We start from the raw sequence: 16,379 nt of genomic DNA on the forward strand, positions 1-16,379 counted from the left end.
CGCAGAGCGCACCTCTGCGTGCCCTTCCATGCGCCCGGGTCCCGCCCGTGTCCCGGGTGGAGACACGCTTCCAGTTTCACCCGTTACACAGCCGCGGAGCAGGACCGCCGCCCATTCCCATCCCGCCCCCGTTAGGGGCCGCTCGGCCACCGCGGCCGCGGGGCGATCCCTCCGCCAGGGTCGCGCTCCGCCCCGCCTCCCTCCGCCGCTCCGCAGCTCCGCGTTTTGAGCCGCGCGGGCCGCCGTAGCTGGCCGGGCAGCCGGCGGGGGGATGCGGGGCCGCCGCGGGGAGCGGCTGGGCGGCGCGGGCGGGCGCTCGCCCCTCGGCTCGCGGGGCTCGGCGGGCGGCCTCGGCCCCCCGCGCCTGGCCGAGACCTGAGACTGCGGAGCCGCCCCCCGCGCTGCCGCCGCCGCCGCCGAGGGAACGGCCCCCGCCCCGCCCGCGGGGGCGGCCCGCTCCGCGGCCCCTCCTCGGGGGAGGCCGGCTGCATGGGCAGGCGCTGCGGGGCACCGTGGTCGCCGGCCTCGCCGCTCCTGGCCGCCAGGTAGGAGAGGTTTAAGCCGGCGGGCTAGGCTGAGGCGGGGGGAGGCGGCGCGTCCCCTCAGCCTGCAGTGCTGCCGCCGCAGGGAGAGGGGCTGGCGGTTGTGCTGACTTGGACGTGTCTCTCTTCCTCTCCTCTTTTCTCCTCTCTCTTCCCATCTCTCCTTCTCGCTCTCGCTTCCCCCCGCCCCCATTTTGCACGGGAGCCGGGAGGGTAGTTTACTGCAGGCTTTGACTGGATCTCTCCGTTGCCCCGTTCCCTCCGGCCACCGCCGGGGCTTCGGGAAAGGTGGAGGTCTTGACGGGGGGTCTGTAATCGCTGGCAGCAGTTACAGTTCCTCCTTGATCCCCTTTATAAGTAGGGGGTGTGGGGATTTGAAATATCGTCCGCCTTTATTGTCAGATATCACACGCTATATATGTGTACTTCAAGCAGAGCTAAATTTGTGGGAGTTAAAAAAGCTCCCTCGGGTTTATTCTCGGTGTGCTTCTGCGACTTGGTGTTTAATAATCGAGTACAGCCTTGTGCTTTCTAGACTGCAAAGCTTAAGGTGGAATGGACGCGTGTGGAGCAAAAGCAAGGGGCTGGATGGACCCCGTTAATGGACTCCAATGGTGGGGAATTTTTGTATTTGCCATAAAAGCTGATACTGAAGTGTAAAAACATCAAATTTTTCGGTCTGGGAATTGGTTTAGATGTGCTAATAGATACTAAAAGGATGATAATTTTCGTAGAAGCCGCTGAGAATAAGTACTACTGCACCCATCCTTATCATAAGCTCTTGCATTTGGCGTTTCTTGCAAAGAATGAGGCTAGAATTTATCGCAAATGTTGTATTGACCCATGGGTGCATCTTTCAGTTTAGATTACTGCTGATTTGATCCTCTGGAATCCGCAAAACGAAAGTCTGCCAGCCTCTGTGAATAGCTTTGCAGTGTAACAGGAGTGGAGTTCCCGAGCAGAATTGCTGAGAGATATGTGAACGAGCATAAGCAAAGCTAAGTGCATCGGTATTTCTGCCTCAAACCTGGGCTCGTTCCCCAGGCACAGTTTGTGGGGTAAATACCCTCTGAGCACCTGGAGATGATGTCGGTCGAAGGGTCTACCATAACAAGTCGGATCAAAAATCTACTTCGCTCCCCTTCCATTAAGCTGAGAAGAAGCAAGCCTGGGAACAAGCGTGAAGATATAGGCAGCAAGGTGAGTGCTGTGTGGTGCGGCCAGTGTGCTTTAACTTTGTTGCCTGAGGTCCCATCTGTACTAACAATACTGCTTTGGAAGACCTGGTGTAACTGTAGAGCAACTGATATGCGGCTGTAGTCTGTCTTGTAGTCGGGATCTTTATGGCGCTTCAGATCCCTGCTAAAGCCCTGATCCCTCTTCTGAAACGCGCTCTTTTTGCTTGTGTGGTACGTACCCCATCTGTGTCAGAAAGCTTTTGGGTTTTCCCATACTGTGGATTGTTACAGGTGACTGACAGAAGAAACATGATGCTGCCTCTTCCTCCATATTTCCAACTGCTAAACCTGCATTATGGCAGCTAATGATACACAAAGACCTGTTCTTATGTGTAAGCAATTGCTCTCAGCCTCGCAAAGGAGTGTTCTGTGAGCATATAGGTAAGGATAGGATGGTGTGAAAGATGGAGGATGCAAGACATGTCTCGGAGGTGACTGTTCAGATGGGGTCTGTGTTCCACAGGCCTGGATGTGCTTTCCTCCATGTTCCTTCTCTGTGTGCCTCAGACCCCCTTCCCTTGGGGCTGTCTTGTCTGGGTTATAATTACTTCTACCTGAAAAATCCATCATTCTTCTTGGTGTTGTGGAGAATTCCGGACAGACAGTCACTCACTGGGAATTGACTGGTGTCATGAGGAGAGAAGGATGACTTAACCCCAGCTGCACGGAGAACAGGAGCTGGCTGGCATCACCTTGTGCTGACAGCAGGCGCCTCTGAGTCAGGGCACCTCGTTCTGTCCCTGCCACTGATTCACTTGTAACCCTGGGCAAATCATTCAGCCTTTGCATAGCTCACTCTGTCCATAAATAGAAACCTTAATCCTATCCCCCTTCTGAAGACTCACAAATAAATAAGAAATGCTTGTAATCCATAACTGCAAAGTGCATTTGTCTCAAAGCAGTAGTGCTTCAAGATTTATCTCTTGGAGTGAAGAGTGTGTGTAAAACTTCAGGGGAAACAAATGACACCTTACCTAAATGGCCTGTTCCCAGCATGAAATCCTGTTCTTGGAACTCTGGTTCGGGTTGGAGGTCCTCTGATATGGCTGCTTAATACCAAGGAAAGCAATGTTCTTCTCTTGCCAAGCAAGAGAAAAACCTGCTTGGCTTCCTCAGAGTTGTCTAGAGGAGAGTCCTTGGTGTTTGTGCATGACCTCGGTGTGTGCATGTGCATGCATGTGCTGCATTTAGTGCAGCGTGGTGACTGCCAGTGAGACGTGCTTTGTAGCTGTTGCTGAAGAGCAGCGTGGTGACTGCCAGTGAGACGTGCTTTGTAGCTGTTGCTGAAGAGCAGTTTGTTGATGTGTATTCTGCAGAGGTCTCTGTCAAACGAGCCGAAAGCCACCTGTACCGCCACGTACAGTGGGCATTGGATTCTGGCTCTGTGAATAAGAGCTGAGGTCTGTGCGCTCCTTTTCAGAGCTGGGACCTGCTGCTACATACCCCAAGTCTTCTCTGGTACCTGTGTGTTTTCTTTTTTTTGTTTTTTTTTCCTTGCACATGCCTTTTGGAAGAGCTCTGTTGTATCCCTTGTACTGTCTCTCAGTGTGCAGCCAGGGCTGTCTGATCCCCTGGGGATATCATGGATTCATTCCACACGCCATCAAATTAGGGTTTGTGTATCTTATTAGTGAGAGCAGTTAATCAGTGAGACGCAAAGGAATTACTGGGAAGTTTGCTGGTAGAAGGAATTTGTCATAATGAGGAGTTAGGTGCTGGTGTCAGTTTCCTAGAGCGATTTGCTCTGAATTTCCCTCCAATGAGTTATGGCCTGTCTTCGGTGGGACAGCTGGAGTAGGCAAAACAAAAAGGAGTGGGCCCCTTACCAAAGATCCAACGAATATTGGATGTCTGTGGAGATGCTCTCCTCTGCTATGTTTGTGCTCCTCTGCCTTCCAAGGTGAGAAGCAGCTCTACTTTTCTAAAATAGCAGGAAACAGATCCTCTCGGTCTGTTATTTGGTGTGAGTGTAAATCCCATGGGACTTAAACTGAGCATTGTACACACTGCTCCTAAAGGATCTTTGCTGACCTGCAGGGAGGGTTTTTTTCAGGCATCCTTGTCTCTTGGACTTTTTGAGAAAAGACTGCTCCAAGAGATGCATGAGGCTCTAGTCACGTGGAAGTATGGAAGGGCCTATGAAGCTGGTAGCTTTGGCTGCTCATCTCTGCTAAATGCTGCTTGATTACATAGGATGGAGCAGGACTGTTGCCCTAGATAAATGCCTGAAAGATGATATTGTACTTTGTAGGTGCAGAGCAAGCCCTCAACAGCTCTGATTCCTCCGAGTCCCTCAAGCTTTTATTGCAACCAGCTGCTCGGTTTAAGATGGACAAGCACCCTCAGTGGCACTGCCTTGACTTCTGTGAACTGTGGTTTTTTTTTTCCCCCTTCAGTGGAAAGCATCCCTGGTGTCCCTGCTTTTTCCTAAACAACCCTTTGGTGGTGTGGGGCCTACCAGGCTGACGCAGTGGTTAGGGACAGAGCCCTTGGGCAGTCTGTTGTGCTGAAGAGGAGCCCTGTGAAAATTGGCTCCTTTCAGTGAAGCAGCCGTGTAAGGCTGGGCTGGACGTGGGCAGGCTGTGGGAGGCTGGCTCTGCAGAGACCTGTTTGTGCATTGCTCTGGAAGGGGGAGTGTGGGTATGTACAGATATTTTGCATGAGGGCTGTGCAGGACATGCAGTGTGTTACTTGGGAGCCACACAAGGAAGAACTTGTTTTGTGACTTTTATTAGGACTTATTTCTTGCCTATAATTAATGCATGGTTTCACTGTGCAGCCCCAGGAGATCTCTGCAGGGATAAAACTAAGGAACCAATTCATAATCATGGATATTAAAAAAAAGAGCGCTCTTTAAGTGAAGCTTGTTGACAAATTGGACATAGTGTTTGGATTTGTTGCTGCTTTTTGAAAACAACTTTTGTTTTGTGGGAGTCTTGATTTTTGTTGCTGCGTGACTAGCTCTGTGTTTAGACTTTTTTTTTAATGTCTTTTGCTGTTCATGGCTTGAATCCACTTTTCCTGTCCTCTCCAGATCTCTGTTTTCTGTGTTGAACCAATGTAGACCTAGAGTACAGTGACTTAAGTCTAGGCCTGTTGATTGTTGGGATTGTAACATGTTCGTGTGGTGGCTGGAAGCTAAAATTTCCTCAGATAAATTGGTTGGCCTGAGTTCAATTTCTAGGGGATTACTAGTCTTACCAGAAACCCAGACGTGCGTCTGGTCACTGTGCTTGTGATTCCAGTTAACGCAGAGTTAAAAACTGGGCACTGAGTGCCCTTGAAGCAGGACTGATCACCCTGAATGAACGACTGCAGCGGGACAGTGGGGCAGCTAAAGGTTGAGCCCTCTCCCATTGCTAAAACGCCCTGGTTACTGTAGTACCCTGCGACTTGGCTACACAAATCTTTCTCTGCTCACAGAAGAGATGTACCTGAGCAGGTGCAATTCCTGCAGGGGATGTTCTTGTTGTTAAGCTCTACTCTTGTAAATATAAGCATCTTTCTAACTGATGTAGCTGTGCCTATTTTCGAGTGTGTATGTGAGGATATCCTCAGTCAAATGAGATTACGAATGTCGATGTAGAAACAAATTGCTACAAAACCCGCTACAGGCTTTTCCCTAAAACTGTAAGCCACTGTCAAACAAACATGTTTGGAATTTGCTGCTTGTTTCTTTGATCTCTCCTGTTTTTTCTAAGCCATAAATATTTCAAGTTGCCAGTTTAAAAGAGCACTTTGACTAAAACCTGACGTTCCCCAGCAGGAAGTCATTCAGCACAGGGACGCTTGTACTGTGATCTCCCCCCACCAAGTGTCATGCGAGCACATGCAGCTGCAGTGCCTGTTCCTGCACCACGATGCCAGGTTGGACTGGGTGGCTCTCCAAAACCTTTCTGAGAGCTTTTGTTCTGAAAACGAGCCCTGACTAAGTTGCTCCTAGTGGGACAGGGTTTCCTGTCCTCCTTTGAGGTGTGGTCTGTTCTCACTGCCAACCTCTGAGCTCCCATCAGCCTGACAGCAGCTCCCTGGTTAGGACAGGGTTCCTCTGTGTCCTGCCAGTGAGCAGGATGTGCACAGGCGCAGATTTAAGAGGGAAGCAGATCCCTTGAAGCTTGAGACCCTTTGTGCCTTGTCATGCCTCTCATTTCTTAACATAATTCTCCAGCTCCTCAATCCCATGAGAAGCTACAGGGCTCGGCTAGGACCACAAGCTGTCCTGGACACAGGAGAGTGGAGTAATGTTTCTGGCCTGGCTGTAGCTTCCTGCCTTCAGTACACAGTCCATTTTGTTTGAAAATATTATAGCTTCCAACATGAATCAGTTTAGACCACTACGGATGTTAACTGGATCAGCTGGAAATTGCTGAACCTGAACTGGAACTGAACCAAAAAACACACAAGTTTGATTCACTGATATAAATGCTTCAGAAATCATCACTTCTTATTAAGTCGTTTAAGGTGCAGCTGAGGCTTGTTGCAGAGTGGGATTCTTTGTAAGTCTTTGGGAACGACTTGGTCCTGCAGCAGCAGTGCCTGCAGGGTTCTTCGTGGGCAGTGTTTCCCAGGATGCTGGATGCAAGGCTGAGCAGCCTGGCTGTGTGGGTGAGGTAGAGAGCAGCCTGTCTGATGCTGTCACAAGCTCTTGTCTTTTACGTAACGATGATGCTTTTGAGGAGCTGTTTGGCCAGTATTGCCCTATTCCCCTTCTCCGCTCCACTGGAGGCTGAGCAGTGCTCAGCCCACCAGCTCTGGGGTCAGCTCAGCTGGTAGCACAGCTGAGAGGATGCATCTAACCCTGGTCCGGCCTTTTGCTGCTGTGCCTGTTCTGCTTCAACGCTTATATCCGTGAATGTTGTTTGACCCCAGTTGATAGCTAGGGATCTCTTTCACAGCTCTGCACCACGCAGCCTAAACACACCCAATTGCTTCAACAGCTCAGGGGCTGCTGTCCACAGATAGGAGGGATTTCTCGTCTGTCTCTGATCAGGCTTCTAAGTGTCTCTTAAAGCAGAGGGACAAAGGCTGGTTAGCTTCTCCATAGCCAGACCTGTGTTTCAGTGACATGTTGGTATCTGTGGATAGAGTCAGTGGAACAACTGAAAGTCTCATGGCTCAGGGGCTCAACCCTTCCCCACTGGGCTGCTCTGGACCCTTCTCTTTCATCCTCAAATACATGGTGTTCAAGGTGACCCTGTGCTTGTGAACTTCACACACAGGTTTTCCTTGCTTCGTTCTTCACTCTATGCGTGTTGTGCCTTGTCCTGCAATTACAGGGTGATCTGGCCTGAATTGGAGCTGAACATGAATATTAAATGTGAGTTATAGCCACAGGGCATATGGAAGCCAAAGTTTTTTGGCTGGTTGACTGCAGCACCAATTGCTTCTAGTTCTTGAAGTAGGGTAGATATAAAAGCATATAGCAATTCAACATGTTTGGTTTTGTAGCCTGCAACTGTATCCATGAACCAATGTGACCTTTCTTGCCAATATTGAGACAAGATTGCTGGAAAGATCTACCCTTCTGTCCACCCCTAAATAACATGCTGGCTTTACTATGAAAGACAGGAGGAAGACCCCTCCATGGCAGGGGTGGGGCGATGATGTGCTAACAGCTGGTATGCAGTCAGCATAAATTATGCAAACCAGGTCATTTACTGAGTGAGTTTAAATGGTTATTACTTCCCTCGAGTGGTCACACACTGCCTTCCTGGCTGATCTTCTAGATCTGCTGAGGTCCTGGCTTGCGTGTTGTTCTTCACCTCTTTCAGATGAGCTGGGTATTCTGAGAAGGCATGTGGGACTTAGCTAACCTGGCTGGAGAGACCCGTAAGCAGGTTTTACTCTGTCCCTGCTGTGCTGGATAAACCGTACACATATAGACTGACGACCCCGTTTTGCTTGTGGACTGTTGTTCTGCACTGGGCTGTGAAGTATGTAGTGTTTTGCCAAAGACCTGGCTGGGATCGTAAGATGGCAGAAGTCAGGACTGGTCAGAGGTGTTGCAGGTGGTACATTTTCTGCTCACTGGTCAGAGCTGTTGTTCACTGTGGTGCAGGGAGGGCTGGTGGAGACAGGCATCCTTGGACACAGTGGAAAGAGACCTCCTCCAAAGTGTACCATCTGTTTCACTAGCTGTGTGCTTGGTATTAGCTCTGGTGTATCACCTCATTTGTTTCAGGCAGGCAGAACAGTTGAAGTAATGGTTAGGAGTCAGGCCGGGTTGGACCACCATCGGCTTTTGTGTCATCAAGGGTCTGCAAGTGCCTATAAAATGCCCTGTATATTATTTCAGTCTCCTCTGTGTCTAGTGGAAAGCAACTGCAGAGCATCACTTCCATTTCCAGCTGAGAAAATGGTGGTCAGCATTTTGTTGACCTAGCAAGTTTGAGTAGATATTTTGCTTCCTGTTGATCAGGTCTTAGGGAGAAGTTGCTTGATTAGCCTTGGTACATTTTTTTTTCTGCGAGAGTGAAAGCAAACACCATGTACTAGCTAGTCTTTGGCTTTTTAAAAAAGTCTCTTGTCTTGATGTTTGGGGCAGGGAGTGGCGCTTACACGGTGCTCAGTGTTTAGCAGAACAGAGCCCTGATATTAGTGCTGAGTGATCCCAGCTAAGGTCTGAATAATTAACTAGCACCAAGCCCAGTTTCAGTCACTTCAGGCTTCTGCTTGTGTCTGATGTACCTGCTTCTGCAGAGCTAGAAGTTTCTGAGGACTCCTGTATGTGCATAGCAGGGCTGCAGCGTGCTTTCTGCCCTGGCTTCCAGCTCCAGATGTGGGCTAGTCCCTGTGCTTGAAACTCTTTGGGCTCTGCTGAGGCTGTGCCCACCAAAGGGTCGCTACTGCAATTCAGAAAAACCTCTTGCTATTTCCTTTTGCCCCAGTGCTGCTCAGCCTTGCCCTGAGCATATCCGTGCATTGTGGAAGGAAAATACAGCTGAGGCCTGTGGCTGTTGAAAGCAGCAGTGGATCTGTGCTGTGTGATCTGTCTTCATAAATATTAGTACAAAGCTGAGCTGCTGCTAGTATTTGCGTGATCAGAGACTGCAGGAGCATCCCATCTCTACATGCAATGCACAGCATTGGCATGTGATATAGTAGACCCAGCCCAGGGGAGCTTCAGGCTTAAAAAAAAAAAAAAAAAGCTGTCAGGGGAACACAACATGCTTTTACTATACAGACATGATTAATGGTTGGACTCGGTGATCTTGAGGGTCTCTTCCAACCAAATGAGTCTATGATTCCAAATTCCCACAGGAAGTCTGAGGCAGACCTAGAAATTGAATCCTGATCTTCTGAGGCCAAATCTTAGCCTTAGCCACAAGCCTGGCCTCTTGCAGATTACCAGGCATGTTTCTCACCTCTCCCATGTGAGGACTGTGTGTTCATTTAGGGTTGTTTGCTTGAAAGTCCCCAAACAGTGCTGACTTGGTTCCATTGTCACTAATGATTTCAGTAGCTCTGGTGATGATTTTCCAACAGGCTCAAGCAGATTAAGCACCATATGAAATAGAGCTGTGGAAACCCCAGTAAGCCTTGTAATTTTGCTCGTGTCCCAGGAGACCAGTACTGTTGTTAGTTACTGTGAGGAAACTCTGATTGAAAATAGTATTATAGAAAAGTCTATGAACCGCTGGTGTATTCAGTGTTTCCAAGCCAACAGCAATAAAAGCTTGTCCCGCTTGTTCTCCCAAATACAGTATTAAAATTCACGGTTGATCAAGAAGGCCAAGATGTAACAACTGAGATTTCTTACCTGGTGGAATTTGAACAATGACATTCCTCCTTACAGTGATAGTTTTTTTAAAATTTCTGCATCTCCCAAACACTTTGCATAGTTAGGCTGAAATTTTCCCCATCATGGATCCAGAGAAGCTCATTTCTCTGGAAGAAAGAGATTATTGGAGGTTGCATGGTGGTACTAGAAGTCACAACATTAACAAATGGCTTGAGAGCAGGCAGATGGAGGAGTTTCTGACAAAAGGAGAAAATGACTTGATGGCAGTGTCAATGGATTCAAGGATACAGACTTGTGAAGCTCTCTGCTCCTGTTTATCTTCCAAACAGGCACTGTGAAAAACAGCATTGCCTGTTCAGAAACCCTTCCCTGTGGAGAGGTAGGCCCAGCACAGGGCAGTTGTTATTTGAAGTGCCAGTACTGAAGTGTTAGCTATGTCTCCTGTGCTCAACAGTGGTAGCCTTTGAGCTCTCCCAAGGGCTTTGAAATTGATTGCTCACCTTTGAGTAGCACATAAGGGGCTGCTTGCCTTTGAAGTCTTGCTTGTACTAGGGATGCTTTCATCTGGGGGGAAAAAAAAAAAAAAAAGGCACCATTGCTCAGCCCAGGACTTCGCACCAAAGGAGCTGGAGTTTGTTACACAGTCCTTAACGCAATCTAGATGCTGGAGTTGCTGAAATGTTGAATAGGACTGAGGGTGAAAGGAGTGTGTGCAAGGCCTGCCTCCTTATTTAGTGACCGATCTTGGTGCTCAGAACTTGCTGTGCTCTGTGCTTCAGCTGTGGCTGTGACCTGCACCATGAGGGGATGGGGATGGCGTTGGAGGTATCCAGAGTGGGCATAAGTGTAAGGGTGTACTTGGCTAAGCACTTGCGCGTGCTAGAAACAATTTGCAAGCTTAGCTTCCACAACAAGCTGTCTTAATGGTGACACAGCAGCAAAAAAGTCTATTGAGTGATCCTGTCCCTCAAAGAAACAGGCTATACCAGTAAAAGGACTTATTTTTGCCAGTTATGTTGCATCAATATTAGTGTTCTTTCTGCAAGAGCCTTGTCTGGGCTAAGAATGGTGTTTTTCACGCTCCTAACCAACGCTTCTGTGCTGCTGAAATGTGTAAAGATAGAGTGAACCTTGAAACAGAGCTGTGTATTTTTTTTTTTAAATGCAGTTAATGGTTTTGGGTTCTATGCTCCGCTCTTTAGACTGTCTCTGAGCCTTGTTTTTCCCTCAATGTAAAACAGACGGGACACTTATCCACTTACTGTAAAGTGTCCCAGCATCCAGGGCTTTAAAACAGCTGCGTAACTCCTTGCGTTTGGCTTATCTCCCAGTTTTGAACTAGATATAGTGGTCCCAAGCGCAGTTGTTTCAAAACTGCTTTGGGGTGTCATCCTTCTCGAGCAGCTGGGTCCAAAAGTATTGCTGACTGTAAACTGGAACTGACAAATTTTGAATCTGCTTTGTTTGTTTAAGCCCATCTGGTCCTAGCTCACCTGGTTTTCTGTGACTGAATCATGGCCAGACAGGCTGCAAAGATGGTTCTGTGTGTTTTGACCGGCTGTGACGGCTGAGTGGAGGCTGTTTCCCCATCTTGCACCCTGAACCCCGCTATGGGAGTGGTGGTAGAGGGGAATGGGGACAAGACACATAAAATGCTCTTAATGAAATGCATTAACAAATATTTTTGAAGAATGTGCAGCTTGCCTCAATGGATGTAGTTGTTTCAAAAATCCTGAGCTGTTTTTGAGGCTGGCATTGGGACTCTACCTTCTCCTGCGCTGGGAGGATAATCTTCCTCCCTGATAATCCACAGTTGGTGCTGCATGTCTCTGCAGGCTTCCCGAGCTGAGCTTTTGAGATACATTTTCCACACGATCAACAGTGCGAATAAGTGGCGCTGGCGGAGGATGAGGGTCGAGCACTCTGGGCCGCGGGTAGCCGTCTTCAGCTTCCTCACCACTGGCTGCTTTGGCTGTGTTTTGGCTGCAGCTTCTGCAAGAGCGGGTCTCCTGCCTCACCGCTGTGGTGGGTGGCTTATAGATGCTTGCTTTGCAAAGTTCTTGGCCCACTTTCTGTAGTGGGGCTGCAAATAAGCTTTTTGATGTCTGAAACTTGTGATGAATACTTTTTTGATGGAGCCATCAGTGGAAAACAGAGCGGTGGCGGGGAGAAGATGCAGTGCCTGGACTGTCTCTGCTGTGCATCGGAGCTACTCCAGGCCCTTGGAATGAACATCTCTGCCCAGGAGCGTGTGAATGTAAACACAACCGTTAATAAAACGTCCAGCGGGCTGATTTATGGCCTTCTGCAAGGCGTGCTGGAGTGGAGGCGAGAGCCGGTGGGCGACAAAGCACCAGGGCTGCAGTTGCAGGGCCTGGCCTGCCCGCTCGCTGCTTGCTGGCAGCTTCGCGGGGTGGGCGTGCGCCTTCTGCCCTCGCTTCTTCCCCGTCCGCTGTTCCAGGACTGCCCGCGCTACCCCGGCCGCCGCCGCCGCGCCGGAGCCCGCCCGGCTCCCTCACCCGCCGCCCTCTCGGGTGGGTCGCTCTCCGGCCGGGCCGGCTCCCGGCGCGGCGCCGCGGGAGGGGCGGTGCCTGCGGGCTGCTGTCGCCATGGAGACGCCGCCCGGCCAATGGCGGCGGGACGCTGGGGGCTGGCCCCGCCCCCGGACGGCCGCGGCGCGCCACGTGCGCGGCGCTGTATTTATCCCGGCAGCGAGCGGCTGCCGCGTTCGGGAGGGCTCCTCTGGGCGCTGCTCTCTCGATGGCCTTCCCAGGGGCAGTACCCTTGGGTAAGACCATGCTGGTTAACTTAAACACAGGTTTTGGAAAAAATAAACCAAGCTTTCAGTCTAGACAAACCCTATATAGTATTCTCATAGTTTGCGTTGACTTCAGACAGTGTCTGGTCGTGGTGGAGCTCTGGTGACTAAGGTTCCAGGCTGAACAGCAAGGTTGGAAGAGAGCACCAGGTTGCCCTGGGTAATAACACTGTCCTCTCTGGTAGAGGATATGGTTGCATGAGAGGCACTGGGTGGCTTCCAGCTACGCATCTCTGCTGAGGGAACTGAATTGTTTCGTTAGTTCAGGAAAATCTGCCTCTTTCTTTTGTAAAAGCAAAGTGTTTTACAGGGCACCTGGCACCTGGGGAACTCTGAGGTCACCAGGGCTGGAGAAAGGGCGACCAAACTGGTCAAGGGGCTGGAAAATAAAACTTATGAGGAGCGGCTGAGGGAGTTGGGGCTGTTTAGCCTGGAGAAGAGGAGGCTGAGGGGAGACCTGATTACGGCCTATAAATACTTGAGAAAAGATGGTGGGGAGGTAGGGGAAGGGCTCTTTACATTAGTGATGGGTGATAGAACAAGAGGAAATGGGCATAAGCTTAGTCAGGGGAGATTCAGGTTGGATGTTAGGAAGTATTTCTTCTCTGAAAGGGTTGTCAGCCACTGGAATAAGCTGCCCAGGGAGGTGGTTGAGTCCCCATCCCTGGATGTGTTTAAGAATAGGGTGGATGAGCTACTTGAGGATATGGTTTAATGGGGATTAGGGATGGTTGGACTCGATGATCTCTAAGGTCTTTTCCAACCTAGAAATCTATGAATCTATGAATCTATGAATCTATGAATAAATATTACTCCCTGTGGAGAGTCCTGGGATGTCCCAATGGGAAGAGGAGAGTGCTTGCTGTGATAAGGCATTTGGTTTTGCTGTCAGTGCTTTCCAGAGGTTTAAAGCAATTGGGAACACTCATCACCTACTGCCTAAAGGTTTGTTGGCAAGCAACAGAAATGCTTTCTTTCTACTGGTAGTTTTTTTTCTGGCACTTAGGGCCTGTTGTACTGGGAGGAGTAATCCAGCCTGCCTTAGCCAGCAGACTGTGCTGAGAAGGGGAGGAGGCTGTGTAAAGAATACTGTAACTCTCCAGGCAGAGAGGTGCAGGTACTCCTGCCCTGGGCCGTGGGTAAGGCATTTGTGGGCCTGAAGCATGTTTGTGTAGCAGTTGGGGTTAGTTGAGTTGAGGAGCTCTCGTGCTGAGGAGATGGCGAACTGTAAATCATCAGTGATCTGTGTAAGCTATGGAAGCAGCTAGGGCAGAAGGAAGGGCTTAGAAGCGAAATCCATTATAAAATGTCAAACCTGGTGATTTCCTTTGTTGGGTCACGGAGGGCTCTCATCTCTGGGCAGCAGAGGGAACGCTGCCTACGAGTTATGGCCATCCCTCTGGAAAGGGATTTACTTCCAGGTCTGCCTGGGTTCTGTCCCACCTCCTGCCCTCCCATACTCTAGTGGGATTTAATTTGGATGCTTTTCTCAGATCTCCAGAAATAAAAGTACTGTAAACAGCTGCCAAGCAGGATTTTGTGTTGTAGAGCATACTTAAATGCGGGGGCCTGGTTGGATGATGGTAGGAGTATGTTTCTATTTTTCTGTATGTGTGAGTTTAATAGGAAGAACATGCTCTGTTCTGGTTGAGTGTATGTTACTTTTCTTAGTGTGCCTGTTAATAGAGTAACTTGCAGCCCACTCTTTCCCTCTGCTTATAAAGTGGCACTGGTATTGTGTTACAGCTGTAATGTACACAAAGTCTTGCACAACTCTTCGTGTAACATCATTACAGTCGTGATGACCTCAAAGGGTTTAAAAGAAAACCACATGCAAGCTCTGGCACCATTCCTGTGGATACTTAAGCATGTGCTTAGTTTTATGTGAGGTAATATAACCATGAGTAGTTCCGTTTCACCCAATGGATGTAAAGATAAGTGCCTCTGTAGCCCACTACAAGATCAGAGTCTATATACGATGATGCATTTCATGCACATAACTGTATGTGAGTGCATGCCTTATATATATATCATGCAGTTGTCTCTATCATGTTGTTTTGATCAGCTTAGCTGCACTTTGTCCATCAGGCCATGTTCCCTGGCATGTTACTAACCAGTCCTGTGAAGCCTAGAAGACTGACTGTTTCTCTTTTCCTGTTTCCCACCCCCTAAATAAACAGTTAACCAGAGAAGTTCCATTTTTCTTTTGTGCCCCCATCATTGTCCCTAAAATGTGGAATTGGTTTCCCCTTTTCTGCCCAGCTAGAGGCTCCCTGACAGAGCCTCCTCTAATCCAAGCAAGATGCTGACCTGATGTGTTCAGGAAGGACCGTTTCATCCCTGAAGTTACAAATTTATGCAAGGATAAAGCTAGGTTGTTTGTACCCCTGGACAAGAGACGCCCATCTCTACAGAGGCCTGAGATGATGGTCGTTAACTTTTCCACATCACATAACCAAAGATGCTGTGACTTTTTAGATACTTCTGAAGTGTCGATTATGCTTTCTTCGTTTTTTAAAGTCCAGTCCCATTGAATTCAGACATAAGAGAAGGCAAGATTTTTTTTTTTTTTTTTTTAAAACATGTTAATCCTTCCCCTCCAGTATTTAACTGTTGCAGAGGAAAGTGTGATGAAAGGTTGTTTAATGTATTCTGGGGAGACTGGCAGAGCTTTATTTGCAGCCCATGAGAGGGACAATCTGGTGAAGGGCACAGTAGTTATCACCTAGTATTTGTCTATGTGTGGCAGCAGGATCACCCTCCTTTAGGAGAGGGAATATACCAGACACTATATGTCCCTGTGGGCTGCTGTCTGGGGTTTGGCTCACCTGGAGTAGGTTAAAACCTAGGCCTAGCACTGGGATCCATATCCCATGAGTTTATAGCAGGCATCTCTCTCATCTACGTGTCACTGAGGTCCCTGCAACCAGTGCTGAAGGACGTACGTTTTGGATGTTGGTCCGTGACTCCTGCACCTTACCCTTCTTTCTTTTCAGTGTGTGAGCTTATGGGTGTTGGACTGAAGTCAGATTCATTAAAATATGGTAGCTTTACTGGTGTTTTCAGTACAAGCAGATTTTGCAAATAGAGCTGTGCCAATCTGACTATATCTCTCTTTGTCCAGCCCTTAAGTTTAAAACAGTACTTTAAAGTGCAAGTGGATACTGGCAGATGCTCTCTGTATTGCATGTCTGCCCTTATGCTGGCCCACACCCTGGTCACCTCTATGTGGTCTCTTGGCAGTCAGACACTATATCTTGATGTGACAAGAGCTGGCTGTTAACTTACAGCTATAAATCTTTTGGGGCTATAGTGGAAGTCTGTCAGTGCTGTGCAGGTGGCGAGTGGCTTGCCTAGCTTCTGGGTGGATAATTTTTTACTCTTTTATTTTTTTTTTTAAATTTTCCTAACACGGCTTGTATTTCTGCAGTGGTAAAGCCTGTTCTGGTCACAGTGGAGCAGCAGAGTTAACAGCATTTATGGGACATTCTTTCCAGTTGCTGTGGTCTAAACATATGTACACTAGCATTGAGTTACTTCTGCCTGGAAATAAGCCACAGAGCTATATATAAAATATGTTTGAACGGTTGCAGTACTGTTGTTGGTATAAATAGGAGAAGGGGGTAGCACCAGGGCTTCCCTTCCTCAGAGCTGATTCAAGAATTCCAGGTGCTCCACCTTCAGTGGCAAAGGCTGGGGAAGGCGGCTGAAAGCAACAACAAAATGCCATACGGCTAGGCTTCAGGGAAGAGCATAAAGCATAAGATACTTGGGTCTGGAGTGTTGGCTTCCTACTTGATGGTTGCCCAGCTCTTTTCTCTTGTGGTGGAACATCTGCCAGAAATCTCGCAGGATTCAATTTGCAGTGACCCAGTCCTCCAAAGCCACAGGGTTGTCCTGTGACAATCTGTTGGATTCTTGTGACTCCAAAACTGCTGCTGAGTGTTCTTGAACTCCTTCTCGCAGACATTTCTGTCCTCTAGCTATTAGACAAGCAGGCTGGGTACATGTGGTGCTTCTAGTTGCCTTGGTCATCATGT

The 16,379-nt window shown here is 48.7% G+C and overlaps 1 protein-coding gene across 3 annotated transcripts in view; it reads left to right on the forward strand.

Annotated features, from left to right (window-relative positions):
• The first annotated feature begins 1,625 nt into the window (after positions 1 to 1,625).
• MAPKBP1 (mitogen-activated protein kinase binding protein 1) overlaps positions 1,626 to 16,379 on the forward strand; it is a 99,429-nt gene continuing 84,675 nt past the window's right edge. For all 3 annotated transcript variants that reach the window (XM_086612772.1, XM_086612774.1, XM_086612773.1), the window contains exon 1: positions 1,626 to 1,742. In XM_086612772.1, the coding sequence (XP_086468898.1) occupies positions 1,626 to 1,742 (117 nt within the window). The remainder of the gene's footprint in view (positions 1,743 to 16,379) is intronic.

The sequence above is a fragment of the Tauraco erythrolophus genome, chromosome 6 (assembly GCF_009769465.1).
Source record: "Tauraco erythrolophus isolate bTauEry1 chromosome 6, bTauEry1.pri, whole genome shotgun sequence".
In the NCBI taxonomy this organism is placed as follows: Eukaryota; Metazoa; Chordata; class Aves; order Musophagiformes; family Musophagidae; genus Tauraco; species Tauraco erythrolophus.